The 16,483-nt window shown below is 39.4% G+C and overlaps 1 protein-coding gene across 1 annotated transcript in view; it reads right to left on the bottom strand.

Annotated features, from left to right (window-relative positions):
• The window catches only part of LOC103899300 (dystonin-like), a 120,231-nt gene that overhangs the window by 60,126 nt on the left and 43,622 nt on the right, over window positions 1-16,483 (bottom strand). The window contains exons 27-34 of the mRNA XM_009279739.2: window positions 11,628-11,789; window positions 10,260-10,430; window positions 8,811-8,977; window positions 4,151-4,310; window positions 3,572-3,898; window positions 3,317-3,401; window positions 1,950-2,191; window positions 714-920 (exon numbers count right to left, since the gene is read on the bottom strand). Coding sequence (XP_009278014.1) covers window positions 714-920; window positions 1,950-2,191; window positions 3,317-3,401; window positions 3,572-3,898; window positions 4,151-4,310; window positions 8,811-8,977; window positions 10,260-10,430; window positions 11,628-11,789 — 1,521 coding nt within the window. The remainder of the gene's footprint in view (window positions 1-713; window positions 921-1,949; window positions 2,192-3,316; window positions 3,402-3,571; window positions 3,899-4,150; window positions 4,311-8,810; window positions 8,978-10,259; window positions 10,431-11,627; window positions 11,790-16,483) is intronic.

Genomic DNA, 16,483 nt, shown 5'->3' with positions numbered 1-16,483 from the left:
CACCAATATTTTTATGCCTGAACTGTAGGCAGACACTGGAAAATTGTGTTTCCACAATGCATTTATAAGCAAGCTTAAATATGGGACTATTGAGAGATGAAATTAGAGTGCCAGTTCTCAAAGTATACCCATATATATACCTGTGTGCCTGTACAGAAACCTCCACATACTAAATAACTCAATTTTTGAGCCCCAAGAAGAAAAGCATTGTGGATATGAATAAAAGCAATTGCTATTTAAATCCTCCACTACAGCTTGAACAAGATGATCCAGCTTTTAATTGTGGAAAGTACAGAGGAGCTAGACAATCAGCTGATGCTAAAAGGTGTGGCAACCCTAGTGATTTCAGTGCTGCATCCAGCAAAATTGGCTGGGGATCTGGACCATATTTTACTTAACACAACATGATCTACAAAAGACATGGGCCATTTAGTTCTTACTTAAGCAAACTCCCACTTAAGGAGCCACAGGATAGTTACAGCAATTTTAGCTACAAGACTGATGTTTGTATCAACAAAAAGGCAGACAACTACAACAGTGTACAGATTAGCTGAGTTCTGGCATTCACATCTTAACAGTGGAGTCCCATTTCATTCAAACAGGCCTTTTGCTGCTCAAGCACAACAAGCTTTTGGCAGCATTATTAAAGGACATCTTTTGTTCAGGTACACATGGCCAGAAACTCTTACTGCCCAAAGAACAGTTTTCAGTACCTTCTGGGATCTCAGGATGGCAGCATCAATCTCATCCACCTTCTGAGAGATCGTGTCACTCACTAATCTGTAACGTTCGTTGTCCTCTGTTATCATCTTGTCAAGCCCCTCTCTGGCCCTCCACGGCACCAGCTCCAGGAAGGCACTGCCAACTTCATTCAGAGTGTCCAGTAAGCCTTTGTTGTTCTTTGCTTCTTTTTTCAACTCCTGAAAAAGGCCATTTAAAGTAAACATACCAGCATACAAGCTGAACACACGCAGCTTGCACATGTTTTTTTATTCTTTCAACTACTCCATAAGTCGAGAACTGAAATGTTTTCCACGCAAACCAAAGGGATAATTTAGCATACTTATTTTCAGCTCAGTTGTATTAGCTTTTTAATAAAAAAGTAAGCTGTTTGACAGAGAAGTGGGTGATTCTTAGAGAGAATTTTCTACAGGAAGTATCTTAAACATATTTCTCCAGTCAGTATGACAGTCTGACATTCTTTGTAATTTTGTAAGAGTTGTTAGTACTTAATGAAGCAACCAAAGAAAATAAAACTAACAGATATTCTTTGCAATCTGCAACTCCACGAGGAACTAAATCACCAGCAAGTGAAATCAGACACTCAATAAAGCAAAATATGATGAATTCAAGTGATTTGTTAAATGAGCAATGACTGGATTAAATTCCAATCAAATCATCACATAATGCTTCAGGAATGAGTTTTTACCTGTACAGAAACCCCCACCACTGTTTCATTTCTTTTTATATATGTAAGAAATCTAATGGAAAGATTTTTTTTTTGGCTTCCCCTCCTCAACATTGTCTGCACCATCCAGTTTATACTACAATTTTTCTTTTGAAATAAATATTGTTAAACAAGATTAGTAATATGTATTTTAAATGCTGACTCTTTTGATACTTTACAGGATTTTATCCATGTCACAACTAAAGAACCAAAACAACTTTGTCTGACAACTTAAGAGTTTTCCCAGGATTAGATTGCTGCTTGAATAAAAAGGAAATGTTGTGCTTCTCTTGTGCTAAAAATAAACCTCAGCCCAATTTCATAAGTGATTATAACAGATTACTCTGGAAAGTGAGTTTGAGTCTTAACTACCGTTACATTTAGTCAAATGATCTGATGCCAAAATTAGTTATTCACAAAACAACTTCATGCCAAACATAAGTTAACACAAAACCTAGCTGAATCATACAGCAATAAGTAATTCACATGTTCTAAAACCTACTTTTTGTCTTTCTTGTACTTGGCTTAATTCTTCACCCTTTGGTATATGAGTTTCATATGAGAGTAACTCCACCTCCATTTTGTCAAGCCATTTGCAGAGTTCCTCGTGAGTTGAGTGCAGCTGACCTGCAAGCTGCAGAGCCTGCTCTAAGGTCTTGGATACATCAGAACTCAATTTCGTAATGTCTTTGTATCTCGCTTTAATGCCTTCCAGTTTATCTTGAATTATTACAACTTCATCACCTAAAATATCAGAGGGATGTTACTTCCTGTGATCACAAATATTTAAAAGCAAAAAAAAAACCCAAATCCCAAATGCCACCTATTACAGAAAACTCAGTATTTAATTTATAAAATAACCCAAACACAATGACAAGGTCAATCGTCTACTGTTGTAAATTATCCTGCTGTCACTAAAGTCCACGGAGCTACGAAGTTTACCTCAGCTCAGGATATCCTTCTGTCTTTTTTCTGCTCTACTAAGCTATTAGAAAGTAAGGACTTAGATCCAATATTTAACACAAATGTTCTTTAAAAAGAAAAAATCCACCCTTAAATTCATAATACTTCTTATAAAGGGGGAAGAAAAAAAAAAAAGTTACTGAAAATGTGAAAAAAAAATCAACAAAATACTAACTAGATTTTCAATTACAGTAATATTTGACATCACTGTATACCCTCATTACTGTCAATTTGAAAAACAACTCAAAAGGCTAAAATAAAAACAACCTACTGAAATTTACTAGTGTATATTCCAATTTCATTATAGACTATGCATAATGTCTAAGTTTGGAACAGAAAAGGATACCCCGCTGCCCCCAACCATATGTGTGTCTTAAAAGAGTTCAAGAACTTTAGAAGTACTGGAAAATCTGGACAGATGTTGATCTACAGAACAGACACGTTGTGTACAACTGGAATGCAACTTTTCCCACAGTATTAGCTCCAATGGACGAAGCTTTCCTCTTGCAGTAAAAGGTAGTCTAATACCTCGTTCATCTGTGGATGCCTGCAGGGAATTCACTGCGTCCACTGCCAAACAGCCCTCCATTATGAGTAATGTCCATAACTTGCTATTAGGAATGGAATGCAGGTTCACTAAAATAATTTTCCACTAAAAATAATAAAGAATTCAAGGGCCAAATTCTCTACAGGCAAAAAAGGACTTTTGCTCACTTACATTAATAGTAAAATTGGCCCAAAAACATAACCTACCTTGACCTCAAACCTTTTGTAAAATAAATAACTACAACCACTTTAACCAGCAAATATAGACTAATATTTACAAGTTCCACTTTAATTTTCTCATAAGCACTTACAAGTACAAAAAAAAAGCCTGATGAATCATAGTTTTATATAAGCTCTCACCTGTTGTTTGCTTGAGAAGCTCCAAGCCATTTTGTATAGCCAAATCAACATTTTGTTTTCTAAGAAAAATCTCTTCCTGAAGATCCTAAGACAAAAGGCCATTTGTGTTAGCACAGACATAACAAATTATATTCTTTTTATTTGGAATAAGCATACTGCCATTTTAATAAAAATATATTAATGAAAAATAAATGAAGCATGGAAATATAAATCAAATCTAAAAAATGAATTAAATAATAAATGAAATCAAAATACCAGTAGTTCAGAGTGCTGTTTCTCAAGCAATTCTGTGTTGCAATCTTGGACTGACAATTTGCTCAGTTTATCATGGATTTCATTCAGCCAGTTCATCAATTCAACTTCGTCCTCCCCAAAAATCTGAGCATTGCTGTAAGCTTGCTGAAGAAGTTCAGACCTGCTGTTGCTCTTCTCTTGAATCTCAATGTATCGGGCCTGAGAAGAATCTAGCTTTTCCTGCACCATATCTTTATCTTCCCTGGAGCTCATAGTCTTTAGAGACTGACCAGTACTAATGGCCTGATGTAAACTCTTATTGTGAGCTAGGACATCATCTTCTAGGGCCTATATTTTTTTAAATAATGAAGAATAATGGAAAAGAAAATCAGAAAAACATAAAAGAAACATAAGTGAAACTCAATAAAAACTGAACGAAAAAGGACATATTGCCAACTTAAGTATATAAAACTCAAATTACAGAAAAAAAATTCAGTATGGTAAAACACAGGAACACCGCAACAGCTTTGCCAGTTGTGTTGTACTTTACAGAAGCGTCTAAGAAGAATGACACAAGCAAGTGTGTGGTTTGTATCTTACTTTATGCTGAGAAATTTGCTGCTGCAGTTTGGAGGCCTGTGTTCCAATGGGTTCTGCATTTGCAAGCCTCTTCTCTGTGGTGGTCAGCCACTCTACCAGCGGCTCCAGAGCTTCATGGAACTGCTGCGCTACCACTGAGATGCCTTCCAACTGACGGTTCCTATCAACACGCCAAGAGAAAGGTTATTTTTTGTGATGAAGTAAGTGTAAAATAGTAAAAAAAAAACCAACAAAAAAACCCCCACCCCTGAATCCTTTGCAAAAAGTTAAAAATACGAGTGAGTACAAAGGATGCACTTCGGTTCTCAAATCAACTGCTTTAACCAAAAAAATCTAGCAACACTTGAAAAGCCACACATGCTTCCCAAACTTCCACTTTCTCATCCCATTCTTGACCACTACTGTATATCTTATGGACGCTCAGTGCCAGTAGCACAAAACCCTGCGTATTCATACTGCAAGTAACCTTGAATCACATAGGAACTACAGTCTTCAAGCAGGCTGACTTCTGATGTCGACCATAATTTTGGCACTAGCATGGTTTCATTTCCATGGAAACACTAATGTAGTAGGTATTATTTTATTACAGCTAGTATACTTCATTTCCAAATCCCGTAATGTGAGCTTGAGAAATTATTTGACAGTAAATCCTGATCTTCATTTCAGTTCAATGAAAAGGTAAGAAAACAGTAACCACATTTGTTAAGACCATCAAGGAAATTGGGGTTTTTAGTGGTGAGAGGTGTCCTGTGGTTCTGGGGATCACCTCAGATAATTAACTGCTGCTGTCTCTCAGAAGTTTTTTCCCTTTCCAAACACCACTTTCCCCTTGGAAAATGAGCCAAGCTAGATTTTTGATGGCAGTGGTGACACTTGATGCACTTCCCTTTAATGACTCAGTAAACAAGACTTGGAGATGCAGGCTCTCACACTGTTTTAATACTTAATAGGACTGCTTTTCTGAACCGAGACCTTTTATTTGTCTGTCTGTTTTGAAGAGCAGTACCCCATGCCACTTCTCTGCATTGCCACCACTGCAAATAAAAATTTGGAAAACAAAGGAATTGAAGAGGCAGGCTGGAGCCTGGAGCAGCACCACCAGCCCCAGGCCAGCACCCAGCACAGGTCTGTGCTGCTGCCTGGGACAGACCACACAACTTGGAGGGGAGCTGGAAGGCATCAGCCACCAGCACGGGTGCATCAATAGAGAAGGCAAGCGGGAGGGAAGTGAATAAAGGGATTCTTGTTAGTGGGTCCAAGGATAGTATTCCCAAAGGAAAAAAAGAAAACGCATGTGTTGAGAGGACAGGAGTTTTACCTCGGTCCTTAAGAAAGCAAAGTTCTTAACTGAGAAAGAGCCTGGGTGCTATTTTTAAACCTTAACGGAAATTTAAGAAATATTTTTAAATGCTTCCAAACCAAGAAACTTAACCTGTGGGAAAAAAATAGCAGGATATCCTTTTGCTTGTAAAGGCAACTTTCGCCATTGTTTTACAACTGACCTAAATGCAAATAGAGTATTGCTAGATTTGATGTTTTGGGGTTGGGACAGCAAAGTGCCTTATTAAGTCATTTATACACAGATGAAAGCTATCCTCCCCAAGTATTGGACAAGTCTCTTAGAAAGCTCCCCTATCTTGCCATAGAAGACTGGAAGCCACAGCAAGTCCTGTCCACCAGTTACCTGGTCACCCTTTCCAGTATACAAAACTATCTGTTGGAGTAGCTTTACTTAAACTTTCAGCTGTAAAAGCAGTGTCCAAGGCTGACAAGGCCTACTCCTAGGAGATGATTATTATTACTTGACTGAACACGCACACACTTTCATCCTCTCCTTAGCAAACAGCTTTGCACACTCAGTGTAAAGCCCACAGCATGCTCAGCTTGTTTGCCAGGTGGGTACAGAGGCCAGGGCTGGACACAGCTTTCTAGGACCTGTTTTGCTTGTGCTGTGTCTAGAACAACCGGTCTACAATTAATATTTAAAATCCATATGTAGGAGACACTTGCCCCTGTTACGATTCAAAAATGTAAGCTTCCTTAAAGGACATTTTTATCATCCCCTAAACTCTGCATTAAAGACTGCAGACAGTGTTTCCCAAGTCCCAGAAATTCTTTACAGCCAGGCTTATGCACTGCAGAGCTGTCACATACAATTTTTATCTGCAGCTAAGTGAAGTGGGAGGTGCTGAGCTTACGTACCTGGCTGGCATTTGAGAAGTGATCCCTTTAAGTCAGGTGTATTAGGAAGGCTACGGGCCGTCAGCCTCCCAGGCTCACGTAGCTGTCAGAAAGCAAAGCAATGCTGAGAGGACAGGAGAGGGTCAGTTCACTGTTTCTTTCCTTGTCTGTCTAATCTGGAGGGAAGAAGTGGCTTTTTTGCTTATTTAACATACCGTCTGAATGGCTTATAATTAAAATTGACCACCACATCTCCCACCAGTCCTTCTCTGTTTGTAAACAGCAGGTTGAGCGAGGCACTTCCCCTGGTAGGCTCACTTACCAGCTGTGTCAGGAAATAATTATGTCTTACTGTAGGAACCAGTCACCAAATGAAATAGAAATATATCCATGATACTCAGTGAAAACCAAGGTAAAATAAAAATAAAATAAAATAAAAAAAAAACAAACCACCCAAAGCTGTTTGAAACTCTTTTAGCTAATATTGCGGTTTTGCAAATAAAAAGAATATCGCTTTACTCATATACTTTTTGCTAAAAATAATCTAGCACTGAATTCAGCAAAACATCATTTTATACCCAATTAGGATAGTTCTCGACTTTCTAGATGTCTTTAAGCATAAAGTTACATTCCCTTGACTATTATACATGTTTTAAAGTTAGGCAAAGGCTTTACTGAACCATAACATATTGTCATGCTTCCTCAGCACTGTAAAATATCTTTAAACATTTGTTCAATGATGTGAACAGAACTATTTGCCTCTACTTTTGCATCTCTTGTTCTGGATAAAAGCTCTCAATGAAGTTAGCAAGACAATGCTAATAAAGCACAGAGACTTGACCTCCAAAATAAAAAAGCAGTATCTAAAACATTTCTGCTTCAGATTATTACATTTCAGAGAAGGCTCTTGATTACAGGAAGAGTCTTCTCTACAACCACTGCTGAACAAATTTCATTCAAGCAGACTTTTAAGAGAGATTTGCCCTACATGAAAAACATCACAATATTGTCTTTCAAATGAGGATCTCATTCCAGATAAAAGCTATGTTTATACGTGCTTCCCAAGGCTTATGAACAAGGTAGACTTGACACACTTAGCCACAGAACACTCAGTGAAGTACTCTACATAGTTTTCAAAATCATTCTCAAGTCTCCTCTTCATTTCTAGAGACCGGCCAAAGAAAAATGGAGATGAGCTTGCGGCTAATAGATGGCTTGGAAAAAGTTGCAATTTGATTTTTAATTAAGTATCACCAGACTGGGAGAATAATATTAAATTAAACATGACATTAACATTTACCCCAGCTAATGAGTCAGATTCCTTCAATGAAAAAACAAAAAAGAAAGAAGGAAATAATGGTCTATTAGTGGTTGACTCTACTAATTAAATAATCATATTATTAGTATGAGGTAACAAAAGAGGTTCAGAGTAAAGGAACTAAAGAGAGGCTACCAGGAGTAGGAGACAACAGAGATGAGTTCAATGCTACTCTAAGCGCCCCAATCCCAACACATCCATTTGTTCTTCATTGTAAAGTTTCACTGTTCACTTAAATTCTTTTTCTTCAACTTTCCAAGTCCTTTCTTGTTCTCAATTATAGGCCTTTTTCAGGCCACCTCTTATGCACACTCTTCTTCTCTCTACTTCGAACAAGGCTGTCCTTTTTCAAATCCCCACCCAGAAAACACGTTCAGCAACCCTTTCAACACAAATTTCTTTAAAGACACTTCACAGTTCATAACTTCCCAGGTATTTTATATGTCGACAACAACTCATAAATCTAAGTGTGTGTATACACAGATGCTGTGTGTATGCTTTTTGGTTTTGTGGGGTTTTTTTTTAATTGGAACTTGAATTGGACTGCAATGTCTTTAAGAGACAGTGTTTTCTGTGTTGCTAGAATATAGTTACATACTTTGATGGTCCTTTTTCTTCTTGAGAACTAAGGGAGCTCAGCACCTTCAATAAGTACATCAGCAATGGACAGTATGAGGATCTCTAAGGTGTAGAAACTAATTATATGGATGACACCAAACAGAAAAAGGGAAGAAGAGTTGAGTGCCCCCTCTTTGTAACAGCATGTCAGGATTTTGAAGTTCCAAGGGAACATCATTATTATTTGTTAAGTGTAAGATTTGCACTTGATTCTATGCAAAACAGGTTCTTGCATCAAGAAACTTGCATTCTAATTAACTGACAGAGATAAAATATTCAGAAGATATATATACAGTTAATCCTAGCAGATTGTAGCATCTTAGGCTAAACTTTTTTTAAAAGCTTTTGGTCTGTTCAAGTCACTTCTCTCCACTTTTCCTTCAGAAGACCTATTATATCAACATCAAGACACAATTATGTAATGTAATAACAAGAATGATAGTACTTACAAGATTTCACACTATAGAGTTCCACATGCTGCTTCTAATCATCTATCACATGCTATGTCTACATTTTTCAAATCTATGAAAGAATTTCAAATACCTTGTTTCAGCTTTACTGAGCAATGCATCCCATCGACTATCCAGGAAACTCAACTGTTTCAAGATTTTCACTCTATCAGCAGGTTCTGCTGACTCTGCAATTTTCTCCCCTTCACGCTTGATTACCTCAACGGTAGGCTTGCGGTCATCCAGCAACCTCTGGAGAAGCTACAGAGAAAGCAATCAGGCACCAGGTTATTAAGAAACATTGTAATAACAAAAGTGTAAAAACAGAAGGAACTAGACTTCTTGAAAACCTGTTAAAGCAAAAAAAAGAAAAAGCAATGCCTATATTGTGATGAAAGTGTGAATAATGCTAATCAAAAACAGACACACACACACACCCCACACACCAACCCGCCCCCCCGCAACACATGCTCATTTTAGTTTCTCAATTGCTTTGCTATGAACAGCAGAGTTTCACCAAGTCCAGACAACCTCCTTGGTTTCTATGGGGTAAAGATGTGTAGCAGCCCAAAGAGTGAACATATAGAGGAAAAAGTTCTATTTAATACCATTGAGGGAAACAAGCTGTTTAGAGTATCTGATACATTTTATAGGAACATTTTTGAGAAAGCTGCATGCCCTTCTAGATTTGGCAACACAAAGATAATTCTGATATATATAGATAGGAAAATAGATATAAAAACTATTGTATAATCAACTCATCACTTGTTTGAGATACAATGGAGTTCACTGATCTAGTCCAGTAAATTAACTTCTCCATGAAGAATAAAACACACCTCTAAAATCCTTCCTTCCTCCATTCTCTAGTTGCCTTTGGTAACATTAACATTTTGCCTCTGCAGGTATCCCAACATGACAACCTGTATTGACCTTATTGATATTAAATCTCCAGGTGGCAGTAGGCCACACAGTCCAACTGCATGGACTGTATGTTTCATGAGCAACATTATGGTTATTTTTTCTATAACCATTATGAAAAATGGTAGAAGTTGACAACACTGATAGCGCTTCTACGTTAGCACAGGCCATTTCCCAACAGCATTCCAACTAATTACCAACAACGATCAGATCACAATCAGGATCAAAAGCTAAGTATTTAAGTCCATAATCTGCAATATTACCTTGGAATTATTTCAATGAAAATTTACTAGTTTTTATTTCCTACTTTCCAAATGGCCAAACACTGGATTTTATGCTTTCTCTTTTTCCAATGGACCTTTACCAATCCTTTCCAGATAGCGTTAATAATTCTAACCAGAGCTCAAATTGCACAGTGTCACTCTTCTCTTATGTCCCAGAAGATGAGCACTTCTCCCAACCCTGGACAGATTCTTGAATACCGAACAGATGGCTGCTTTAAACACCTCAGCACACTTCAACATAATACAATACACCTGAAGAGGTTTTATGTTTTGCCAAAGACTGGGTATTTATTCTCATTGATCCAGTGGAAGGAGAGAGATTCTGAACGCATTTAACTTACTTTCTGTTCTTGTATTTGGGCCTTCACAACTTTGAATTCAGCAGATGGTGGTTTCTGATTAGCCACAAGGTCTTCTGTATCAATGAGCCAGCTAAGCAGAGATTCAAGGGCATCCTGAAATCTCCCACAGTGAAGGAGAGCTTCCTGCAATTGCGCAGCACGCTGGGCCACCTGAAAAAAAGCAGAGGATTGGACTGTACTCACCTTTTCATTTCTGTGAAATAAGTAGTCAAAATCTGTAGAACATCTGGCAGTATCACTAACAAATACTCTCATTTTCATAGCTATTCATAACAGCACGATGGCACAATTTAGCATTAATCTCTTGGAGCTACAGACATCCAATGAAAAGAAGAGGCTGACCCCCCGTAAATCAGACTGCTCTAGTAGTTCCTTACAAGAGATACTCCTGTTTTATATAGCTACAGTATTATGAAGTATACTGACAGGATGTTTGTGTTTCAGACGGTCTTTATTTTCCTTATACAAAGACCAAGCCAGGAACCCGAAGTAGCAACTCTTAATAAAGGGCAATAATCCCTTCAAAGGGAAGAAGAATGGTGGTGTTGGCATGGGGGGGTTGGGTTGACGGTTGGACTCGATGATCTTAGAGGTCTTTTCCAACCTCAATGATTCGGGCAATAATCCCTTCAAAGGGAAGAAGAAATAGGAAAGGAGAAGGCAAATAGGTGAACCACAGGTGTCTGTGGTTCTGCTGCATCACTCCTTCAGGAAGACAGAGCGGAGGAAAATGAGCGCCGTTTCTACTTCCACCCTTTCCATTTTCCAACAGCAGCTACTGCTGGAAGTAGAAAAACATCTACAGCCAGTTTTCCAAAGCAGTGGTACCTTCCGATGTCTCAAGCAATACAATCCTTAAGGTGCTATAAAGGAAACGTGCCACTAGTCACAAAGCTGGGCTGTAACACGTGCACATGAATGAATACAACAGAGTGAAAAAACACATGAACAAAGACTGAAGAAGAACTACTTGAAAGTGGCTGGCTACAAATGACATAGCTACCTTTCCCATGAATGTGTCACAACTCCAATCTCTTTGATTGGGTTATCAAACTTCCCTGCTCGGCTTAAGCAGGAAGGAACACATAGTCCTAGAGGAGTCTTTCCTGAAAAAAAATCCAGGACAGACCTACAGAAGGTTTGACAAAACCTTATAAATGATAGTAATACCTCTGGCTACTAGTGATATAAATCTTATCCTCAGAATTACCAACAAAGTGATTGTGTAAAGTAATATAATTCATACTTTTAGTGAATATTTAATTTCCTGTATTTTGAAAGACGTCAGCAAGCAAATAATCAAAAAGCAGAACAGAACAAAAGGAGAATAGTATACAAAATAATAACCTTCTTATTAAGAGTCTTCCATCGCGTGTTGACATCTTCAAGGTCATGTTCAAGGTTTTCTGTGTTGGTACTTTTAGCAGCACTTTGAATAAGGCCTTGACCCAACCAATTTACCTCCTGTTGTTTTACTTGCAGGGGTTCAATTTCTTCTTTCTGGAATACCTGCAGTTGAAATCCAAGACACATGTGAAACATTGTATCTTCTGACATAAAAGACGTCTGGTGTTTACATCACAGTATGCAACAAAAAAACTGCTGGAAATTGGTGTCTAGAAGAAAGGAAACCATTCCTCATCAGCACCTTCCTAAAAAAAAAATAATTAATAAATCTAAACAGAAGACTCAATATAAATGGAGTAAATGCAATACACCATAGAGGGAAAATTATGTACATTTCCATGAGTAGTTTTAGACAGGAAGGAAAGGGGGAGAGAGAGAGAGAAGGGGGGAAAGTGGGGTGGTGGGGGGATAAAAAGAAAGAACTTCTAATAGAGGAAAAAATTCAAGACTGGAGAAACTCATCTATCTATCTAATTATCTATCTACAAAATCTACCAAAAAGTGGCACAGAAGGATTGTTAAGTTGTCCTCAAATAAATAAACAAACACACACCAAGAGAGACAATTGGGCATTTTTTTCCAAATTAGGACAAAAGCAAAAGTTTTATGTTAAAGAAGCAGTGAAGGAAGAGATATTTTAAGGTACTTTTTAGAATATAATGGTAACAAGTGAGGAGGAGGCACTACAGATGCTGCTGAAACAGTATCCCAGCAGACGCCCAGGAAAATGGGTTCTCATTCAGAGGGATATTCTTGCAAATTGCCAGGGCTTTGACCGTACCCAAACAGCAGTTTGAGCAGTTTTCTGTTTGCTTTATTTTACTCTTTCAGGTATTTAAGCTTTTTCAGAGCCAGATTATTACCATTAGCAACAGCAATGTAAATTTCCATTTGTATTCAGCTGCATTAGGCTGCACTGACACCAGTGTCAGTGAGATCAGAAAATGGCCTGAAGCCCCTGAATTAATTACACAGGCCAGTGAAAAATAACCAATGAATAAACAATGCTAAAGAATGCTCAACTTTTGACCCTAAATCCTTCTGTTTCTATAGCAGCATTCAGTAACAGTTTTGGTGTATACTTAGTGCATTCAAAGCAACCTTTCTCAGCATCCTGAAAAAGCAGGGATCGCTTTGAACATACCAGTGACTCTCCTCTTTTGCACCAAACACAGCACTGGCAAGTGATTGCTTTTAAGGCAGCAGACCTCAGGTGGCTGAGCACGCTTCCACCAGCTTGACAAGTCAATCTAGAAGCTAGAGCAACGACACTAAACACGAGGGGTAAAATAAATTAAGCACCCCTAAGAATTTTGTTCCTATGGACAAAAAAACCTGAAAACTGTAAGACTGTGGTTACATGAAAACTGAGAGAGTGCAACCAGCTGGCTGCTCCCAGAAAAGGGAAAACGCTTGTGTTTTTCTTGACTGTAGGGTAGGGAGGAGGCAGAATAATATTTCCACACAGAATCAATAAGAAATTCTTCTTTTATGTGCCATAAAGCCTCATCTTTTGAGAGCAACGTCCTACCACAGAAAGGACTGATCTCCATAATCTGCCCTTTAAAAACACATGCATTCTTTGCAGAGAGAAGCTTAAAATAAATTACAATTATTGCTGAGGCCAAAGTTTACCAGAACAACTTAGCAACAAAGCTTGAAGTATCTCAGATTTCAGCCAGAGTGGGAAGAAAAAAATTACAGACCAGGCAAACACCCTTTCCATACTACAAAGCTTCACTTCGTACTCTCTTACCTCATCCACCACTCGCAAAAGCGCTGCAAGATCCTGCGCTTGTAAAATACTACTGTAACGTCAGATCTGCTTTCTGGCACGCAAACGCCAAAGGCAGCTTTCAGAGGAGGCAGTGAGCCTTTAATCTGTCTGCTTTGCAAACCACAACAATCTGATACTGTTGCTTACACCTTGATGAGTAAGGCTGCTCAGGCTGAACACATGGGCTGTAGCTGCCCTTGAATGGCATTGCCTGTAACCACACTCTGTACAAACACCGAGCACCAACATGGGCGCACGGAGGAGACGCTCCACAACAGCAGTAACAGGCACCAGCTGGGCAATAAATAACCCTGCCCCACACAGCTGGAAGTAATCATCCCTCTCAGAATTTGCCCCTAATTCATTTTCTGAACTGACCAGCTCACCTATTTTGGACATCCCATGTGTGCTATGCAAATGACACTGATTACTGCAGCTGCCGAATTAATAAAAAATGGCATTTTTGCGACGACAACAAAACTTAAAGAAAGCTTTAAACAAGTATTTTTAAGGCTGCATTACAACTATTTCACAAATCTATGGATTTTTAATTACCTTGTTAGACAATAGGCCATTGCAGACTGTATCCAAAGTTTCTTGGATGCCAGTAGTCCAGATATTGCCTTTACTTCTCCCTGGGATAGCTTTCGGACAGTTTACAGTACTATCTAACTCAAGTTGTTGAACAGAAAATGCCATTTCATTTGAGCCTGTATGTGCTATACTGGATTCCTCTGTATCAGATAAAATCTTGTATTTTGCTAAATCCAAGTCACTAGTATTTACAGCAACATTTGCATAATAAACATCTACATGATGATGTGCATCATTCACATAATCCTTCTCTACTGTTGTGACTTGTGTTTTAGTTTTTTCATGAACTTCATATGCATTTTCTACTTCATTTTTGTCGAGGGAAATACTTCTTCCATCACTTTGAAGAGGATCTTCATGTGACAGAGTTTTCTCTTTGAAACCTTGTAAGTGAGAGTATTTCTCCCCCATCTCTTCCTGATCGCTCTCACATGCCTGTGCATTGCTTTGTTTTACTTTTCCAGAGGGTAAAATGTCATGCAAAGCCAATCTGCAGCTTTCTTTGACAGGGACACTACTGCTTGCAAGCAGTGGGGTTTGCTGCTCTCTGCAAACTGCTGGGAAATATGGTCTGAACTGACCTACTGCATGGATATCTTCTGCAGAAGACAAACTTCGTATTTGAGCTTGCTCCCCTGCTAACAGTGTATTTTGTTTTTCTTCTCTTTCTGTTGGAGGGCTGCATAAACCAGAATCATCCTCTTCCGAGGTAAGAGAATTCGTACCCCATTTGCATTTGCCCGATCTAGCTGTATCTGACATATCAGCAGTTTCATTAAAGGAGCATTCACTTTTATTCGTGTAATCCGAAAAGTTGGGCGGAACAAACATTCTCCACGATCGCCTATGCTCTTTCTTTTCTGTGTGAGACTTTGCTTTGGGTAATCCAGCTGTCCGTATTATATCACTGTTCAGTTTGAGAGCATCAAAGATCATTTTTTCATCTAACTTGTTAGCTTCACGGCTTCGGAGCTCAAAAACACTGGAAGAAGTAAGGGCACCATTGGAGCACAAAGTGCTGATGTCCAGTGTTCTGTGACTGTAGGGTAAGGTCCGATCCGTGAAATGCCTCGAGGAAAGACTGCCCTTGGAGCCTGAATCAATCTGTTCATTCAGCCGCACAGTGTCATAGATGGACCTCTGGGGAACGTAGCAGTCCTCAATATTTAGATCTTCATCTTCTTCCCCTTTGCCAACACATGGAGGATTCTGACGTAGACAGTCTGGTCTGCTAAGCGGCTTCCCCATCCTGAAAGTATTCGCACAAGTACACCACTATACCTCCGTTTTCATGGATACAGGGGAAACATTTAAAAAACACTAGCACTCTAAAGAACTATAGTAAACTTGCCCTTAGTGTAAGATGCATAGATACAAAATATACATCATAACTTATGAGGTGGCTGAGGTCATTCATAATCAGTGCATCAGTTTAAATGCAACTTTACCTGGATGTGAGGTTCCCCCCCCCCTCTAAAATATAAAGTGCTTCAGTAAGAAAGTGACAGAAATGTTCCCATGTCACAGAAAAACAAAGTACAGCAAAAACCAGCAGTGGCTCAAATATTTCAAACACTCCATGGAAGGCTTCATTTATTCTTCCAGGTCAGAATCTGTATCTGAAATCTCCCGAATAAGCCTTCCACATGAACAAGCGTTACAGAAGGCAGCACATTATCTTCTGTAGGTGACGGCTTAACTGTAATCCATTTAACTGGTTCGCAGAGTCCCATCTCCTTTATAAATAAAACATGGTGCGGCAGCTTAAAAAGACAGAATCCACAGTGGCTGTGTACGGTCTAGACCAAGGCACGGAGAAAATCTTGGGGGGGGGAAATAAGTTAAATCCAGAACAGTAAGAATAATAAACCAGCCCTTTACTTTTTTGGCAGTAGCTATAAATAACCTTGATCCAAAAGGCAGCTTATCCTCCTCTTGTACCAGGCTTGTCCGTTGTGCCTCCACAAGTCCCACAGGAAAACATCACTTTCTAGCAGCCAAACCAATGTGTCCTTCGAGCAGATAGTCGGAAAACAAACGTTTTAGACCGATTCTCCCAATACCATCCTGGAGAGCTGTTTAAGGCAACTGCAGAGCAGGGCAAGCGTGGCGTGTCCCCCCGAAGGCACGGCAGGTTTACATTCGGCAGGTCCCGACTACAAGCAGCAGCTAGCGAGCTGCCCTCGCTCCTTCCTCCTCATTTCTGAAGCGCAGCTGCGAAGAAGGCAGCGAAGGCGAAGGAGGGAAATCCCCCTCGGCGAGCGCCGGCGCGTACCGCCCGGCGAAGCCGTCCAGCTCTCCAGCTCGCCCCACTTTCCTGCGGGCCGGCGGCGCCCTCCCAACGCCGAGCTGTAAGAAACGCCCCGTTTCGCTCTTCAGGCAACATCTGCTACCGGCCCACCCGCTCCCGGAGCGCCGCTCGGCC

Source organism: Aptenodytes forsteri, unplaced genomic scaffold, assembly GCF_000699145.1.
Source record: "Aptenodytes forsteri isolate BGI_AS27 unplaced genomic scaffold, ASM69914v1 Scaffold115, whole genome shotgun sequence".
NCBI classification, from domain to species: Eukaryota; Metazoa; Chordata; class Aves; order Sphenisciformes; family Spheniscidae; genus Aptenodytes; species Aptenodytes forsteri.
Note: the sequence above shows the minus strand (reverse complement) of the source record. Positions and strands in the feature narration are given on the sequence as shown.